At 43.3% G+C, this 17,419-nt stretch overlaps 1 protein-coding gene across 2 annotated transcripts in view; it reads right to left on the bottom strand.

The window, feature by feature from the left end:
- The window catches only part of WASHC4 (WASH complex subunit 4), a 99,559-nt gene that overhangs the window by 32,000 nt on the left and 50,140 nt on the right, over positions 1-17,419 (bottom strand). For both annotated transcript variants that reach the window (XM_061563058.1, XM_061563059.1), the window contains exons 22-23: positions 11,299-11,453; positions 9,053-9,127 (exon numbers count right to left, since the gene is read on the bottom strand). In XM_061563058.1, the coding sequence (XP_061419042.1) occupies positions 9,053-9,127; positions 11,299-11,453 (230 nt within the window). The remainder of the gene's footprint in view (positions 1-9,052; positions 9,128-11,298; positions 11,454-17,419) is intronic.

Raw genomic sequence — 17,419 nt, 5'->3', positions numbered from 1 at the left:
CAATTTTTTTTTATGACAGAATACAAATCAAGAACAATATACGTGAAGCATCAATGGAATAAGCATAAGCCTCCTGCACTGCAATAAAAAAAACTCAACTGTTGTATGTGCGCCACTTGCATGGGCTCAGTTATGCTATTGGTATTTCTGGAAAAGGCTCTGCTCCACAAATCAAATTGATACAATCTGGTAGCGAACATCACCTGCTCAAGTCAAAGCCAAGCTCCTAGTTCCTAATCAATGGCATTCTATTGTCTGTGATGGAAAGGTACTCTATAACTACACAGATGTCAATCCGACACCATTATGATAATTTTCCTAAAGATATAGCATCAACCAAGCTGGCATGCCAGTTTTATATGGCAAAGCACACTTCAGCAATTACTGTGGTTGTCCCACCTGATGACGGACACTTGTGTTGCGCCCGAAACGTCGTGATTGAATTTATTTTAATTTATATCTACGTGACTTTACCGAAAGAACCAAAGAGTAAAGCGTAGTGACATTCTCATTAAGCCTCAGGAGGTGACTCAGAGATTCTTAGCCTGGATTATGAACAGTGAGTAATTGCAGCGACCTCTTGGTCACTCTGTAAAATTAATAACGAACCCTCAGAATTTCAGAATCCTTTTGAGACTCCCATTAGAACAGCCACTGGTAAACTCCGTGGAATGTTTTGTAGGACTCAACATATGCATAGGATTTTGATTTTTTTTCCCATTATATAAAAACTACACACGGTAAATTAAAAAGAATCCCCGCATTTAGCCTCATTGATAGGGAGAAACACAGTTGGTGAGCACCTATAGTGACATCGGGGATGTCACTGTATGGTGCCGGCCTGAGAGGGCCACGGCACGCGATGCATTGTCATCGCGTACAACCCGTAGGCGGGTGTAGTACCAGCCTTAGCGGGGCTTGGCGTGCGCTGGGATAGTGCGGGCACCACGCATGGCGTGTCATGCAGGCTCCCACAAGAGGGAGTGGGAGAGTGTCAGCCCAGGGGCAGGGTTGCCCCGGGCCATGGCACTCGGGTTGACCGGGGAGAGCTCTCGAGAGGGATCGAGGGGGAGCTAGAAGGCTCGAGAAGGCGGGTGGGGCCAAGGGCGGAGCAGCCCCGACCAAGGGGGATATAAGGCGGGTCCCTAAGAGGGACCGGGGTCGCTGCATTCTACAAGCTGGAAGCTCTACACCTACAAGCTGGACGCTCAACAGGCATAAATACGTGGCAGGGACCCGAGTGAGGTCCGACCCTTCGTAGCTGTAACTCCTCCGTATAGGGTAGTTAGCTGGGTCACCACCACCCGAGGCTGTATCTGGTGAAGGGGCAGTTACCCCTTTGTGTTACGTGTTTATGTTACAAATAAATATGTTGCCTCTAAAGAACGTCTGCGACTCAGTTGGACTCACTACACACCTATTTTGGCTAAACAATGTGCAAATCTAACAGGCATCACTCATGCTTGGTCACCTTTGTTTCCTAGCACTGATGTTTACACATTGTAAACAGGCCATCATTAATATTGAGTCAACTGTGGCTAAGACCAAGGATATGTTCACATACAACAATTCAACATCAATCAGAAAAAAGGACACTGCAAAAGCCCTGCTCGAGTCACTGAGCTTGGTAAGCAGAAAGGTGGCAAAACAGCAGAGGCGCTTAACTTTACAAGAACGCGCCATGTACAGCAGCGACTCCAGATTACAAACGTTCAGCCCTGATGACATTGCTGGACAGCTAATCAGAAATTCACGAGCGCCAATCGACAAAAAACACAACACTTAAATATTACAAAAAAAAACCTCAACCGCACTCTCGACCGCTGACAACAAAAACCTGCATTCTCTGGTCCTTTCTCAATAGGGGGGGGGGGAGAGTAGATTCTGGTATAGCTCAGATGAAATATGGCAAAGCCACAGGCCTCAATGGGATTTATCCTGAATCAGGGTAATAAGAACTTGGGACCACAAGCGAGAAAATGGCTGGCCACTTTCTTCAACGACATCCCCTGCTTAGTTGTAGTACCAAAGGGTTGAAAAGCTACGAAGATTGTAGCCATTTTTAAAACCTGGTAAGAACGCATCTGATGCAAAAATTTACCGCCCAATTTCCCTCCCCAGCGTCATTCTACGAGCTACGGGAGCGACTCCTGCTTCAAAGGTGGAAGCCTACGCTCAAGGATGTAGTCCCGAGGGAACTAGCTGGGTACAAAATGGGCCCAAACTTCTGTGATAAAGTGCTTTGATTTAACAAGTCACACTGAGGCAGGCTTCGAACGTCCGCTCAAAACCGCAACGGCGGTCATTGACCTCCCCTCGGGATACGATACCATATGGCGGAAGGGTCGCCTGCTAAATATTCCGACAGCCGTGCCTTGCTGCCCGACAGACTCATCACAGCAATTCTGAGCTGCTGATGGTTCACCGTCCACCTTGGTGAAGCTGCCAGAAGCCCATGAAGGTTTGCCCCAGCGCTATTTAATCTCTACACCAGCAACAATCAGGCAACATCCTCCCGCAAGTTCACATACGGAGATGACATCTCGCTGAAAACCCAAGCCCAGACAAAACAGGACACGGGAAAGATCATCGAAAAAGATAAAAAGACCTTATAAGGAGACTTTAAGAATTGGAGGCTTAAGCCCAACGCTTCCAAGAGCATCCTATCCGTTTTTACCTGAACAACGACCAATATATATACGAAAATATTCAATGTCAACTTCTGTGGAACACTGCTAACACACGACCACCACCCCCGCTACTTAGGAGTTACTCTCGACCAGATGCTCATCTATCGCCACCACATCGGACAAGACAGAAAGAAAACAAAACCACGAGTGATCATTATGCAGAAATTTGCGGGCATGTGCAAACAGTTGAACGAAATCGTGGGGTGTGACTTTGGATGTGGCAATCAAAAAGGTCATCGAGTACCCAACTGTGGAAGGACCAGGCTTCTCTGTCCTACGACAATCATGTATGATGAACTTCTTTCGGGACCGTACGTATCCAACCGTGTGAATCAGAGGTGTAGGCGAAAAACATAAAACTAAACGTAAAAAGTAGTTCTAAAAAATTTTTTCAATATAGATTTAAAATCAACCACACTTGAACGGAATGTAAAAAAAATCGATAAACTGGAATTGTGGTGAATCACAACCATCAAACCACATCACCGGCTAATGCACTATCCATACACATCCTGGCAGTGTCACTTCAATTCATATAGTGTTGACTGCCTCCTTGGATTGGTTGAAATACCTTACCATTCAACTGTCAAATGTTTTAAAAATGTACCTTTTCCCCCTGCCATACAAAAGAGAGAAAGACAGATATTGTACTGTGTTGGAATACTCTCAAATCAACAGGCCTGCATCATGGTCAAGTGGAAAATAAAGCTCCTAGGGTTTGTGAGAGGTCTGTCTATTAATGTGCGTGAGTTTTTCGCATGTACTCTGGTTTCCTCCCACTTGTAAAACATTCTTTTAAAATGAAATGGCCAATGCAAGGCAATATAAGACTCCCCTGCTGCTGGAGTCTGTAGACTTCGGCTTTCTGGAATAAATTCTAAATTTAAAGTCAGGACACCACATACGTTGCCAGGCAGCAACCACTTAAGTGGAGTGATATCTCGGATGAGTCACTGAACCAAACCATGTTTTTTCATTTCCCATATTCTATGTCCAATATGGTGCAGCAGTAACGTCTTGTATTCTTAAAGTATAACATTTCTAACACATATGTTAAGTTAAAGAGAACCGGTGTTAAATAGTGGTACAATATGACAAACATTTAAAGTGCACACTTGATTTGGAGCTTTCGTGACTGCAGGAATGATTCTTTGGTTCTTACCAAAAGAACCAAAGAATAATTGAAAGTGCACATTGTGATAAATCCAAATGATATTTCTATTTGGAAAGGATGGGCAAAAATGGAAATATGATTTATGTGTTGCATATTTGTTCTGGTTGTGACCAAATACGTTTTTGACGCTCACATTTTGGTACTCTATACATCTAAATTGTATTGCATTGTGTGAACAGTTTTATCATCTATGTATATAAAAGGGAAATTTGTGAACGTGTGTCTGTTCAGAATGTTTAGCATACTTCCCGACATGCAACAAACTTGAAATTTGGCATGTGGGTAGCTTCCAGACTGTACACAACGCAAAAAGTATAAAAATATATATTTTACACGGCGAGCGATGACGTCACATCTGTGATGTCACCCTCATGCGGCAGCGTTATGCAGTGTGCCTGCTGACGTCACGCATCCCCCCCCCCACCCTCCGCGTAGGCCGTGTATTAAACCAAGACAAGAATCCAAGTCTCAGGCGAAGCCGGGTAGTAAAGCTAGTCTATAATATATAGCATTCCCAGTTTCTACTAAGACACCGACTACAAAGCTTTTCAAATGTTATGAACCAATGAATGTGTCGTGTCATACATGATGGCACTATAGTGTAGCAACAGTACCGAGTGAGTGGTACTGTATGGGCGGAGCCTCTCTTCCTGGCACCTGAGTGAGTGTAATAAGAGCGACCATCTCCTGTATTATTGCCGGGCGTACTTTGCTTATACAGTTACGGTTTATCTATAGCAGGGAATTTATCTGGGGTAAAGGTGATGGGACGGATCCACCAGGGAAACCTCCGGAACGTTCCCGAAGGTTCCAGGAGGGGCGCGGCCAGAGGCGGGGCTTAGTTGTCGGGGAGCGAATATCAGCCGGGGGTGCAGCAACGTGCGGGGTCGGTGTGTGAAGATCAAGTGGAGCTCCCCGTCGCTGCTGCCCTGCCATCTCCATCTGCCACGTGGCAGCTCGACCTCCAGCCGCTCCCTAGCGCGCCATCAGCCAGCGGCATGTTGGTGAGCGGGTGAGCGCCACGTGGCGTGGGGCAGCGCAGCCACCCGAGCGGTTCAACATCCGCAGAGAGAGAGGAAACCGAAGCTGTACCGAAAGATTTCTTAATAAATAACTTGAAGTTCTTACCGTGTCGGAGTCACTCATTAAACGAGTATAAAAGGGAACAGGTCGGGTGAGGTGATGACAGTCTGGGTGAACCCGAGAGGGCACGTGACCAGATGAGGTGGTAACGAGGACCAGGGAGGAGGTGAGAGGAACACGTTATGTGGGTCCTGAGTCGTCGAGAAAGATCTGGAAAAGGGGCGTGGCCAAGGGCAGGGCCTGGCCACGCCGCAGCGGATAAAAGCCGAGTCCCGGCGGGGATCGGGGTTGTTCATCCCTAAGAAGAAATCCTCCGTCTTCGTGGGTCTTTGGTTTCCGGTCTTCGCGTACGTGGACAAGGCAGCGTGTTGGCTGTCCTGGTCCGATTTAGTAGTTGTCCCATCCAATATGTAAATAGTCATCCCTCCAAGTGTATATAGTTAGTTAGGAGCGGTGATCACCACCTTATGTCGTTATCCTGTTGAAGTTTTGAGTTACCTGTTGTGTTAGTTAATAAAAACGTGTTGCCTCCAAGTTTCACGTGTGCACCTCAACTGTACCCATCACAAATGTAGCAAAACATTGGTTTAAGTGAAACATTTTTCATAATTGCGAAATGCTAAACTCCAAATATACGGGGCTACATATTTAATTGCTCTTGATAATTATAAACTGTTATTCCAAGTGGAACTTATTCAGAAACAAATTGATTTCCAATAAAAAAAATACAGCAAAATTAGACTGCTATAAGCTGGAAATTGCATATTAGCTGATAGCTACAATCACAAATGCAAACATATTTTAACAAGCTGCCACACCAGACGTGATCCCATAAGTAAGCAGTGGATTGATAGTTTCTGCATACACCAACACCTTGACCATCGTGGGTTATCCCCATCACGGATTTCACTTCAAGCCAAATATAATTATGTATAGTTCAACGATCATGCCCCTGTGGCTCGACCATTCGCAGTTGACCGTGAGATCCCTGCATGCATCGTAAGTGTAATGCTTGCGATGATGCTGCCGCGAAAGAATACGCGCATCACCTTGTCTCCATCTTGTCTCCCCGTGTGACCCAGTGTGGGTACAAGTTCACATGTTCATAGCATCCAATGAGGCAGTGAGGTTCTACTGACAGTTAAAGACGCTGCCATGGGCCTCTAGTCAACAAGTTTAGACTCCAGTTCAAACAGCAAAATAATCTGACTTGTCCAGATTGAGTTTCAGTCAGTTGTTAGACATCCAACTGTCGATATCTGACAGACAAGCAGACAGGGAAGTAAAGTTCTGCTTATCCGAACAGTAGGGGTGATAATATCAACCCCTGCGGGACTCCACACGTGATTGGCTGGGCTGAAGGGGAATGAGAGCCCATTATTTATATTTTGGGAGTGCTTGATCAACAATGACCTTAACCAATTGAGTGCAGTCCCACAGATTCCCACATTCTGTTCTAGCCTTTGCAATAGAAGAGCATGGTCTAATGTGGCAAACCCTGCTGAGAAGTCTAACAAGACCAACATAGTTGATCCCTCTATATCTAGCACATGGTGTAACTCATCGACAATACAAAGGGTAGCTGTCTCAGTGCTATAAAAGGATTGAAATCCAGACTGGTTGGTGTCAAAAAGTCTGCCAGAAACAAACGGTTCTGTAACTGCATAGCAGCATGTTTTTTTATGAGTTTGCTTAAAAATTGTAGAATTCATATAGGCTGATGGTTATTACAATAATTATGGCCCAGGTTTGGTTTCTTTAGTAATGTTTCAACAGACGCAAGTTTCAAGTCATGAGGAAATACACCCTGACGGAATGATTGACGATGTTTAGCAAGATAGGACCCAAAATGTTATGGCTCTGTTTGCCCAGTAATGAGAGATGTGGATCACTGTCACAAAAAGTTGGCTTCATCTTTGTTAGGATTTCAGTGAGTTCAGACATAGCGACTTGTCTGAACTCATGTAAACAGTGAGCCACAGAGTCTCTCACCTGAGGACTAGAGGGGGCTGAACCAACGGTGTTGAGAATGAATATTCTCAGATGATGAATTTTGTAACAAAAAAATTATTGAAAGGCATGACAGGTTTCCACTGACAACTTTGAATAAATCCTGAGGTCGACTCTTGTTTCAATCCTGTATGCAGGATACGTTTACTTGACATTAACGATTTCCTGGTGATAGTTTCCTAATCAGTTTGAGTGAAAATGTGTCAGCCAGCAGGCTGCTTTTACACCAACGGCGTTCAGCTGAGCGCAATTGCCTTCTCAGAATAATCAAGTTTTGTGTGAACGAGGGTTGAGGGGGCAAATACATAGGGCAAAACCATATTTTTGGAGCCATTGAGTCAAGAACGTTGGTGAGTGAAACATTACACAGGTTTATTAACTTGGCAAGCTGAACTGTGGAGTTAATAGTCCGCAGTTCCTCCTGCAAAAATGGTGTCAGGCTATCAGTGGTTAATAATTTATTAGGTCTAATTAGAATGTTTTATTTTTTTTATACGAGGATGAAAATGAGCTTTTATGATAAGTTAAAATTTAATCAGAAAATGATCCGACCGGTGGACCTGAATAATTTCCAAAATAGAAATTGTGATCTGTGCAAAAAAATTACGTCCAGTGTATGTCCAGCTCAATGGCTTGGACTATTGACATCTTGCATATAGTCTAGGCCAGGGGTCAGCAAGCTGCACCTCTGGAGCCGCATGCAGCTCTTTAAGAACTATTTCAGAACTATTTCGTGACATTATGTAATAAAGCCCACCGTCTAGTATCCACTACGTGCATTGCGGCTCTTGAAAGAGTTTTTTTAATGAGTTCGAAAAATGGCTCTTCTTGTTATTTTACTTGCCAACCCCTGGTTTAGGCTAAGCATGTCTATGAACTTGCAGGCTAACTTGTCATGGGGAGTGTCGACCCAGGCACTGAAATTCCCCAGTATCAGGGAGAAAGGGGACTCCAGTGACAGGGTCATACTCAGCTCAAAATGTCATCCAACCAATCAGAATCTGAACCAGGGGAAATGATAAACAATGGACAGTTTAAAGGAGTAATTGTTCTCAAACCAGCAATGAACATATATATTCTAAGGACTTTAAATAATGGCAGGCCTACAGGTGCAGTGCTAATGATCCTGAAAGATGACAACTACACCACTACCACGTTTTGAGTGTCTATTCACCTGGCGCATTTTATAACCATGGAAAAGGAGGTTTACTATGTCTGGAGTGGATTATTTATGAAACCAGGTCTCTGTCAGGCAGGGAAATTGGGGTTTCAGCTCCTTGTTTTTTTTATGATAAAGAGATAGCAGGCCTAGCTGAAAATCTGTCATTAATGAGAAAAGCATTGATTCCCAGGATTAACCGAGAGTCATCAAGGATAGGAGTATGTTTTAAGGGAATAGTGATGAGATTTTCTTGTAAAGTTAATTGGTAAAATGTGATTGAAGATGGTATTGTGAATGACAGGTGGTATGACAGTGACAGCATGAGGGTTAGGTACGTCAATGTGGGGAGTGGTAGTGAGGAACAGAGGACTTGGGCCAACAAGTTGGGACGTAACCTTACAGTGGCGACCCGACCCATGATGCATGAGGGGCGGGCAACGCAGTGCGTGCATTGATTTACACGTCCACAATAGGTCAACGTCTCTTGAGCGAAAAATGTATCGCAACCCTAATAAGGAGGCATGAGAAAAGCTGGCCATGAGACAAGAGTACCCAGAGAAAACCCACACACACACACATCAGCCATACATCTATTCGCTACACTGCTTCATTGTCTTGCAGGTAGGCAGCTCACATATGGTCAATTTGTGTGTGATATACCAAGCCAACTCTATGACATTAACGTATCAACGGTATGTCCATAAAGGGCGGTCAAAGCTTTGAATGTACAGCACAAAAAAGATGTCGCACTGACAGGATAAGATTACGAGTCATAATGATGCATTATATTACGGAAAATATTTATTGATGTTCAGAAGTAACTACGCTGAGAAATTATTTTATATGTTTGCACGTATCCGTTTTAACATCTATTTGCTAACACAATTTTGATCACCGTGTGTAAAAAAAAAATCGAAATGTAAAACACTTCACCTGATTGTTGAGGTTGTAGAGATACTTGGACACAAAGATGTGAATGTTTCGCATGATCTCCAGAACATCGAGTCCCTGCAATTAAAACAAACAAATTCATGTAATAGCATGCACTTTCATAAATATTGCACCACACAATGAATACAATCTTCATTTCTTATCCCTGCTACCAGTACCTGCCACTGCTTAATACCAGGTAGTGGTCTGATACCCTAGTGGGTAGCATACCGGCCACTCAGGAAATCACCACTGGATCAATAATTTCAATTCTGCAGCTACCCAGTAATGCCATAAGGGCATTCTCAGTGACATTTTATGACAGATTGGACATATTGCACTTATGTTTACAGACATTTTAATCTAAAGAACACTGGGGCAAAGGGTTATATGCCACCGACAACGTGCGTGCATTGTGGCAGTACAATTGCAGCGGCAATTGAAAGTTCAGCTATGAGCTGGCACGAAATGCCTGCAATAGACACTTTGTAAGCTAAAACGGCGTGTGCCGACTGTGCACTCGAGAAATGTTGAACGATGAATAAAAAGGACTTCCCAATTAGTGCTTGATAGCAAACTCCTTGAGTGACACAATACCATAAAACAGGTTAGGTTTTTTTTTTAATCCGCTGAGCCCTATTAACGTGGCAGCTGCGGTTAAGTGATTGTGGAAATTTAGGCAAGGGGAAGGATGATGTATGAAAGACAGCCTGTGCCTACTGGCTCTCATGAAAACACAATCGCCTGATTGTCGTAAGAAATATAGCCCATCCGTCACCAGTCTAGTCCTTTTACTGCGTATTGAATTAGATGCTATATGCTTGAATGGCCAAGGTTTCAAATACGTGTGTGCCTCTTGAGAATTTATAATGAGGAGCTTTATTTATCCAAGTAGCTACTTCAGAGCCGGAGATGCGTGTGAGAGGGATACACTGAAAGTAGCAGTGAGCACGGTTGCTTATAACTTATACACTGATAAAAATGAACCAGCCATTCACAATTAACTGGAAGTAAAATACTTTATTCACAGGAGAAATCCACCATTCTATAAATGTGACTCAGATGCATCACTACTGCATTTTGCCATATGGAGACAATTGAGGCAACTGCCTCATTTACAGGGATGCCCTTGAATCAAAATCACAAGATTAGGATCAGTCCATTGCCTTTCTAATACAATGCACATTGGATTTATATTGCAAGCAAATGCGTCTGCTTCTCCAGACAATGTACAAAAACAGTAGGAATATTTAGTTTATAAATAGGCAGTCAATCATGGGCATGACTTAGAGAGAGACTGGCCCTTGCTTTTGTGTTATCCCGACTTGATTACTGCAAAGTGTTACTGTTCAGAGCGTTACTGTTCAGGATTCTGAGTAAGGTTCTGGGTACACTCCGGCTTGTTCATTTAGTTTGCTTCTCAATCCGCTGGTCTGCTAGACTGTTTACGCCCACACCGTTTTGCGAGCACATCACACCTCACTCTCTTGTCATTGCACTGGCTACCAGTCAAGTATAGAGTGGACGATAAGATCCTAATACTGACCTACAAGGCTCTCAATGGGTTAGCCCTACAATATTTGCAGGAACCGATCCGTATTTCTACTACCAACATGGTATCCAAGATATTTGGATCGCCTGCTTCTAAGTACTCCGAGGTCAAGGCTAATTTCCTGGAGTGATCAGCTTTTGAGAGTGCAGCTCCCAAACGATGAAAGGCCTTACCTTTGGTAATTAATCAGCAAGAGTTGTTAGAGCAATTTACCCCCTAGTTATGACGATTTACCTTGGTTCTATTTATTTCCTGCTTTGCATACACGGCGCATTGGGATCTACGAATGAAATGCTCCAAAAAAATGAAAATTATTATTATTGAGCCTGGACTTGGGCACAGCCACCAATAGACGACAAATTCTGCCTTTCCACCAAGACCAGTAATCTTTGATGTGGTGATAAGGCTGGCATAATTGTGAATGCGAACATTTCCACTGTCAGGAAGCTGGCTGCTATGGGTCAGTTGCTTTAAAAATGTCGCTGTCATGGAAACAGGCGACCGATGAAAATCGGCACCGTTCCATTGCTCATTTTAACATAAAGACACATTCAATTGAATGTCTTATGTAGAAAGTGAGCATAGCCGTAAAAATGTGGGATTTCCACTTTTGGCTCAACGTGCCCAATGGAGATAAGCACAGCTCCAGTCTTGTTCAAGTAGGGAGACACTGGGGCTTGACAAAGATAAGCAATACCTGTTCCAATGTCTGGCTGGGGAGGTGTGGTTCAGCCATATCCAGACCGTAGCGCTGCGTAGCCAGATTTCGCATCTTGCTATAGGTGGCCCAGTCATGCAGCGCCACTGTGTTGAGGTTGTAGAATGTCTTGTCCAGGTAGTGTGTCACGTACGCTATGGCGTGGAAAAACATGAGACACGGTGAAACTCGGTATCAGCTCCATATCTGTTAGGTGTAAGGTTTGATTTATTAGTGAGATGCACAGTGGTTAAAGTGTTTGATGCACAACTGCAAGATTCATTTATATGGTTTGCCCTTAGAGATCCAGCAGGGGACGAGGGAAACGTCACCGCTCCTTGGGTACGATAGTGGCGGGATGTTAACTACCTTGCCGCCTTATATACAGGAGGTCGTGGGTTCAATCCCGACCCTGACGCCTGTATTTCTGGAGTTTGCATGTTGTCCCCGTCGTCGCATGGATTAGGCGCATACTTTTTATTTTCTCTGCAAAGAGTATATAACTCCCAAATGTGCCTTTGGTAATACTGCGTGTTGTTTGGCATTTCTCCGGGTCCTCCAGTTTTTCCCTCTACATTTTGAAACATGCGTTTAGAGTATTTGGCTGCTATAAGCCACTTCGTTGAGCAATCTTTTGTGGCCAGGTTTTACCTGGAAAAATAAAATTTTGTTATTTTAACAGTTTTAGTTCGATTTTATTTTGACTTAAAAAAATATTTTAATTACTTTTATAGCCATATTTTAATTTCCATCAAAGTTTTAAAGGTAATCTCAATAAATATTGTGATCGTTTTTTAATTGCTTTTTTTATTGCTTTAAAGACTATCAAAAACTCTATTTCTCATGGCCGGTCATCACACGTAAATACCAGGACTGCATACACAAAGACAGATACATGCTTATATTTATTTTCACAATTTCACACCTTCACACAGACACACACACATATTTGCACATGCTTTCTACACACACGTACATAAATACACACCAAGAAACTGCGTGTAACCTTAACAGACTGTTGGGGCAAGTGCTTTTAGCGAGCACCTATGAAGATCGGCACGGCACACGAGGGGGTGGGTGGCCAGCACCACGCTCGACCGCCTTTGTCTCCCTAGCGGTGATGTTTACACATCACAGCCGGTACTGATGTGAGGCCGAGTTAACCTAGTGGAGGCCCAAGACTGGTTCAGGTTATTGTCATTCTTATTGGTTGTGAGCAGAAATCAAACTCTGTTCGCAAAGTTCGTCGCACAGCACTACCGCTGCCCACAGACAGACAATCACACACATACATTAGATGCATTACAATACTGTAATATATTTACCATACACAAACACACAATGACACATAAACAAACACAGTTGCACATACTGTACTATATCGACACATGCATACGGACATCTCGGCTTAAAGTGTCATTGTCTTTGCAGATAACAACTAAATTTCCGTGCACACCGAGTCTAAGCTCCCTTAATCTGCCCAATGCTCACTTCGTTGCTGGCTTCCATGAAAAGTTGGATGCAATAAAACTTCCTCCAATTAAATGGTGTCAAGATGGGAGGTGATGCTCTTCAGGTCCCACGCACCAATTTAAAAAAGCAGCAGCCTTCAACATGATTGATGGCCAGGTAATCGGTTTGGCACAGGAAGTCAAAAATCTAGGGGTTATCTGTGATTCCATGCTTGTCCTTCAAAGGCTCATATTAAAAACATAAAAAAATATTTATTTTTCCATCCGAGGAATATCTCCCAAATCTGATGCCTTCTATCTGCTTTGGATGCAGAGAAGCTGGTCCATGCCTTAATTTAATCTCGCATTGACTATTGCAATGTCTTGCTCCCTGGTGTGGCTTAGAATGTGCTTAACAATCTGCAGCGTGTTCAGAATGCGGCTGCTCGGGTGTTAACCAGAACACCTTCAGATCACATTACGCCCGTGTTGGCCTCTCTGCACTGGCTTCCAAATCCATATAAGATTCAGTTTAAAATCGTATTGCTAACCTACAAAGCTCTGAACCATCGTGCCCCAGTCGACCTGAGAGACCTGCCATACGTCCCCTCAAGGTCTCCAAGATCTTGGAATGAAAATCTTATCTGCTTCAGTGGATAGGCGTGGAGCCCTCAGACTCTAGAACTCTCTTCCATGATATATCAAAATCTCTGAGCCATATTTACACACTTCTGTTTATTCAACCATTAGTTACTTCAGTAAATGACTTTAAACATTGATTTTATTATTGGTGCATTTGCGTTTTTTTTCACGAGTTGTTTTATACTGAGCGTTTGCTGGTGTTTCTATTAGAGCGCTTTGAGATGTTCGGTGAAAGGTGCAATTTCTTTAATCACATTTTAATTATGACCGGGTGCTTAATCAGTCTCTCATCACCCCGGGGTCGTTGAAACGAGTATCACTCTGTGGAACTTCCACAGTGGTTGTCCTCTGGAGAGACTCGCCCCTCTGCAATAGAAATCTTGAATATTCACAACTTGTCGATATTGGCTCTTGGGGGGGGGGAGTTGCCTTGTGTTACAAAAGACAAAGCGGCAGCCAAGGGGAGGGAACATGCCTCTAGAGCAGCGGTTCCCAACCTTTTTGGCACCAGGGACCGGTTTCGTGGAAGACAATTTTTTCACGGACCGGCGGGACATCATTGGGTCTTTCCCCCGTTTCAAAAAAGCTCTCCAGTGACGTTTGGTTTTTACTCATTTTGGTCAGGGGTTAGCAGCTTGTGGGCTTACCAAAACTGTGACTGAGACAAGTGTGCAGTGCGGGAAAGAGGCGCGTACGGAAGTGGTCAATAATAAACTAATGGGGGCAGGCCACGCGCAGACTCACCGCTCACCTCCTGCTGCTGTGCGGCCCGGTTCCTAATAGGCCACGGACCGGTACAAGTCCGCGGCCCGGGGGTTGGGGACCCCTGCCTTAGAGGATAACTACCAAGGAGATGGAGTGATCATATTAGCTTATGTGCAGGAACTAGATGGATTTATTGGATCCCAAGACTGAGGTTGAGTGATACATTTGGAAGGCCTTAATTCAGCAGTTGATAGATATTGGCCCATTACAAGTCATCTAGCAATACATAACATAAAATTCAGAATGAAATAATTATAATTATTGCATCGTGTATTGTATGTTTTGCTCATTGTACTAAATGAGTAAAACATCCAATATTTAACGTACAATGTATATACTACACAACCCCGAACATGCTCAATACACATGAAGAAAAACAGAAGATAATAAATGCAAGACCTAATCGTTACAATGACACACAATACATAATAAATCCAGTAATAAATGTACATACAATACACGACATATACAATACGATAAATGATTAAAATAATATGTAAAGACCAGTACAGAATGTATAATAAAGACAAAATATGAACACGAATTCCAATTCTATGAAGCATAAATTATAATGAACAAAAATCTTTTTTTATAACACGTAAAAAAACCACAATGGAATTTAACATCAGTAAAAAACAGTAACAGTAAGAGTCATCTAATCAGTCTATTAGGGGATGATGTGGTTGCATTTGGAATGGACTTGCATGACCAACTCACTATAGCACGTGACCATTAACGTTGTGCTACAAGGACAGAGGAGAAAACAATACAAGGGAGAAAGAGGATACATATGCAAGGATTATATAAATATTTCCAACATATGTCCTAGGAAGTATTTCACCGCACAATGATAATTGTTTCATTTGCACCAAGCACTCGCAGTACATCTGTAGGCCACAATGAAACAAATGGATTGGATAGTGCAGGGGTCGGCAACCAAAATAACAAGAAGAGCCATTTCTTTCCAATTCGGTACAAAATTCAGTTTTTCAAGAGCCGCAATGCATCTGAGTACATACTGTACATACGTACATATCGTCAAGAAGCAGCCCGTAAAGAGCCGCATGCGGCTCCGGAGCCGTAGGTTGCCGACCCCTGGGATAGTGGCTTCACTGGCGAGAGCAAATCTCTTCTAGCAGGGCCATGTTGGCAAAGAGTATGGCAGGTGGCACTGACTCATGCACAGGAGCGAGACAAATTGTGGCATTGCTTGACTGTTATGGATGGTGAAGACGGAGAGGCCTTGATCCAGCATTGGGTAGATCATTGTTGAGGTTGTTGATGTTATAAATGCTGTATTAATAGCAGGTGGGTTTTCATTTACGTCGATAGACAACACAATCCAGATCAAATCACACGTAATGATCTAATTGAGAGGGGAGGGGGCAAGGCATGCAAAATATGCAGAGGCAATGTTAGCGTTGGTTGTTTCCAGGTTTTGAGCAACTTATCAATGGCGGCTGGTTTACCGTAGCGTAAGCCCCTATAAGATGTTTACAAGAGTTATCTTTTCACCCAACCCCCACCCATTTTAGATAGGTACTAAGACGGACCGACAGCCAATATGCGCGAAAACAATAATCTATGTTGGAAAGTATAAAATAAATTATTTCCTGAGGCAGCTTATACTTTTAGCCATCTAGCTGCAAGGTGAACGAGTTCACAGAAGCTTAACAAGAGGCAGGCAACGGTGAGTGCAGATTGCCCCATTGTTTGTGGCCAAGATATGAACTGACAGATGTACTTTCTTTCTAGCGAAAATAAGAACATTATGTATACTTTGAGTCATTATCCTGTTATTGTTTTCCTCGAGTTTTTTTATCTTAGGGATGTATTATCTCTTGAGTTAAATGTCAATATCTCCATGGCTTGAAAAGGCATGGAGCAACAATCATCTTTTATTTGCAGCCCTTTGTCTGAAATGGAAAAATATACTTTCCGATTTTGGGAGCCAGTCTATCCAAATAAGATTAAATACCATCCTACAAAGTGATATTAATTAGGGGTGCCCCAAACAGCACTATTTACTTTTCCGATACATACTAAATACCGTGTTTACATTTCCTGTGAATATGAATTTTAGAACCAAAATATATTTATTTTTTATCCTTTTTTGTATCCTTTAAAAAAAGTAACTGATGAGACCGTCTCCCTCCAGACTGTATTCTGAGTATGGGCTAGGCTCAAATGCGGAGGCTCAGCTTGGCCGTGAAGCTGCTCACTCAGTTTCTTTCAAACAACGCTTGAGCGGCATAGCCTTGGCATAGCCATAAAATTGCCAACACCCCCATACAATTATACACATCTGGGCTGCTCTTTACAAATACCCTTGCATCCTACGCATAGCCATCGTAAGATGGGAGGAATAATTTGATAGAAACAGAAAGAAACACACAGACACAGAAGCACATGGAGTGGTAGATACATGGGGAGAGACACAAACTATACAATAGAAATGACGAGGCATAGTTACCAAGAAATTACAGACAGACACCCACAAATAATTGTCACACATGGTGCAAACATCTCATCATAGCCACCTAACTACCTCCTACCAAAAACCCACCAACTGCCATCAGACCCAACTTTCACTTCGATGACATTGTTTATAACCACAGCACCATGAATCTAAATTTGAAGTTTTCGTGACTGCAGGGATCCATATTCTTTGGTTCTTTCGGTAAAGTCGCGTAGGTATAACATGAAATAAATTTAATCACGACGTTTTGGGCGCAACACAAGCATCCATCATCAGGTGGGACAACCACAGCAAGAAACAATTGTTGAAGTGGACAAAAGGGCTGCTTGTAACAAGAGGCTATGTCGGTAAGAGAGGGGGGAGGAGCCAGGGAGGAGAGATAGAGAGGGTGGGGGTGTGGGGTAGGGAGAGTGGGGAGCTACAATCACGACAAAATGCCGGGGCTGGGAAGTGAGCGGGGCTGGGGGTAGGAGGCTGAAGAAACTGGAGATGCGGATATGAAGGCAAACTATAAAGCAGTTAAGGTTTTACCTGGTTAATAACATCCTTCCAATGATTGCTCAATTTGTATCCATCTTCTCGGTTGAAGTTATGTCTATGTTTATATATCTGGATGGTTTCATGAACAAACCTTTGATAGTAGCCTGAAGGTTTGCAGAGCACCTTGGTCTCGGAAAAAACAATATCATGAGAGCCCACAGCGTTATAGCAATGGTCAGCCACGGCGGAGGTATTAGTCCTAGCGTGTTTCAGATCTGACTTGTGCTCGCGAACACGGTCCGCC

The sequence above is a fragment of the Lethenteron reissneri genome, chromosome 30, assembly GCF_015708825.2.
Source record: "Lethenteron reissneri isolate LAM-NWPU_2019-01 chromosome 30, ASM1570882v1, whole genome shotgun sequence".
Lineage (NCBI taxonomy): Eukaryota > Metazoa > Chordata > Hyperoartia > Petromyzontiformes > Petromyzontidae > Lethenteron > Lethenteron reissneri.
This window is presented reverse-complemented; position numbering and strand designations above follow the sequence as displayed.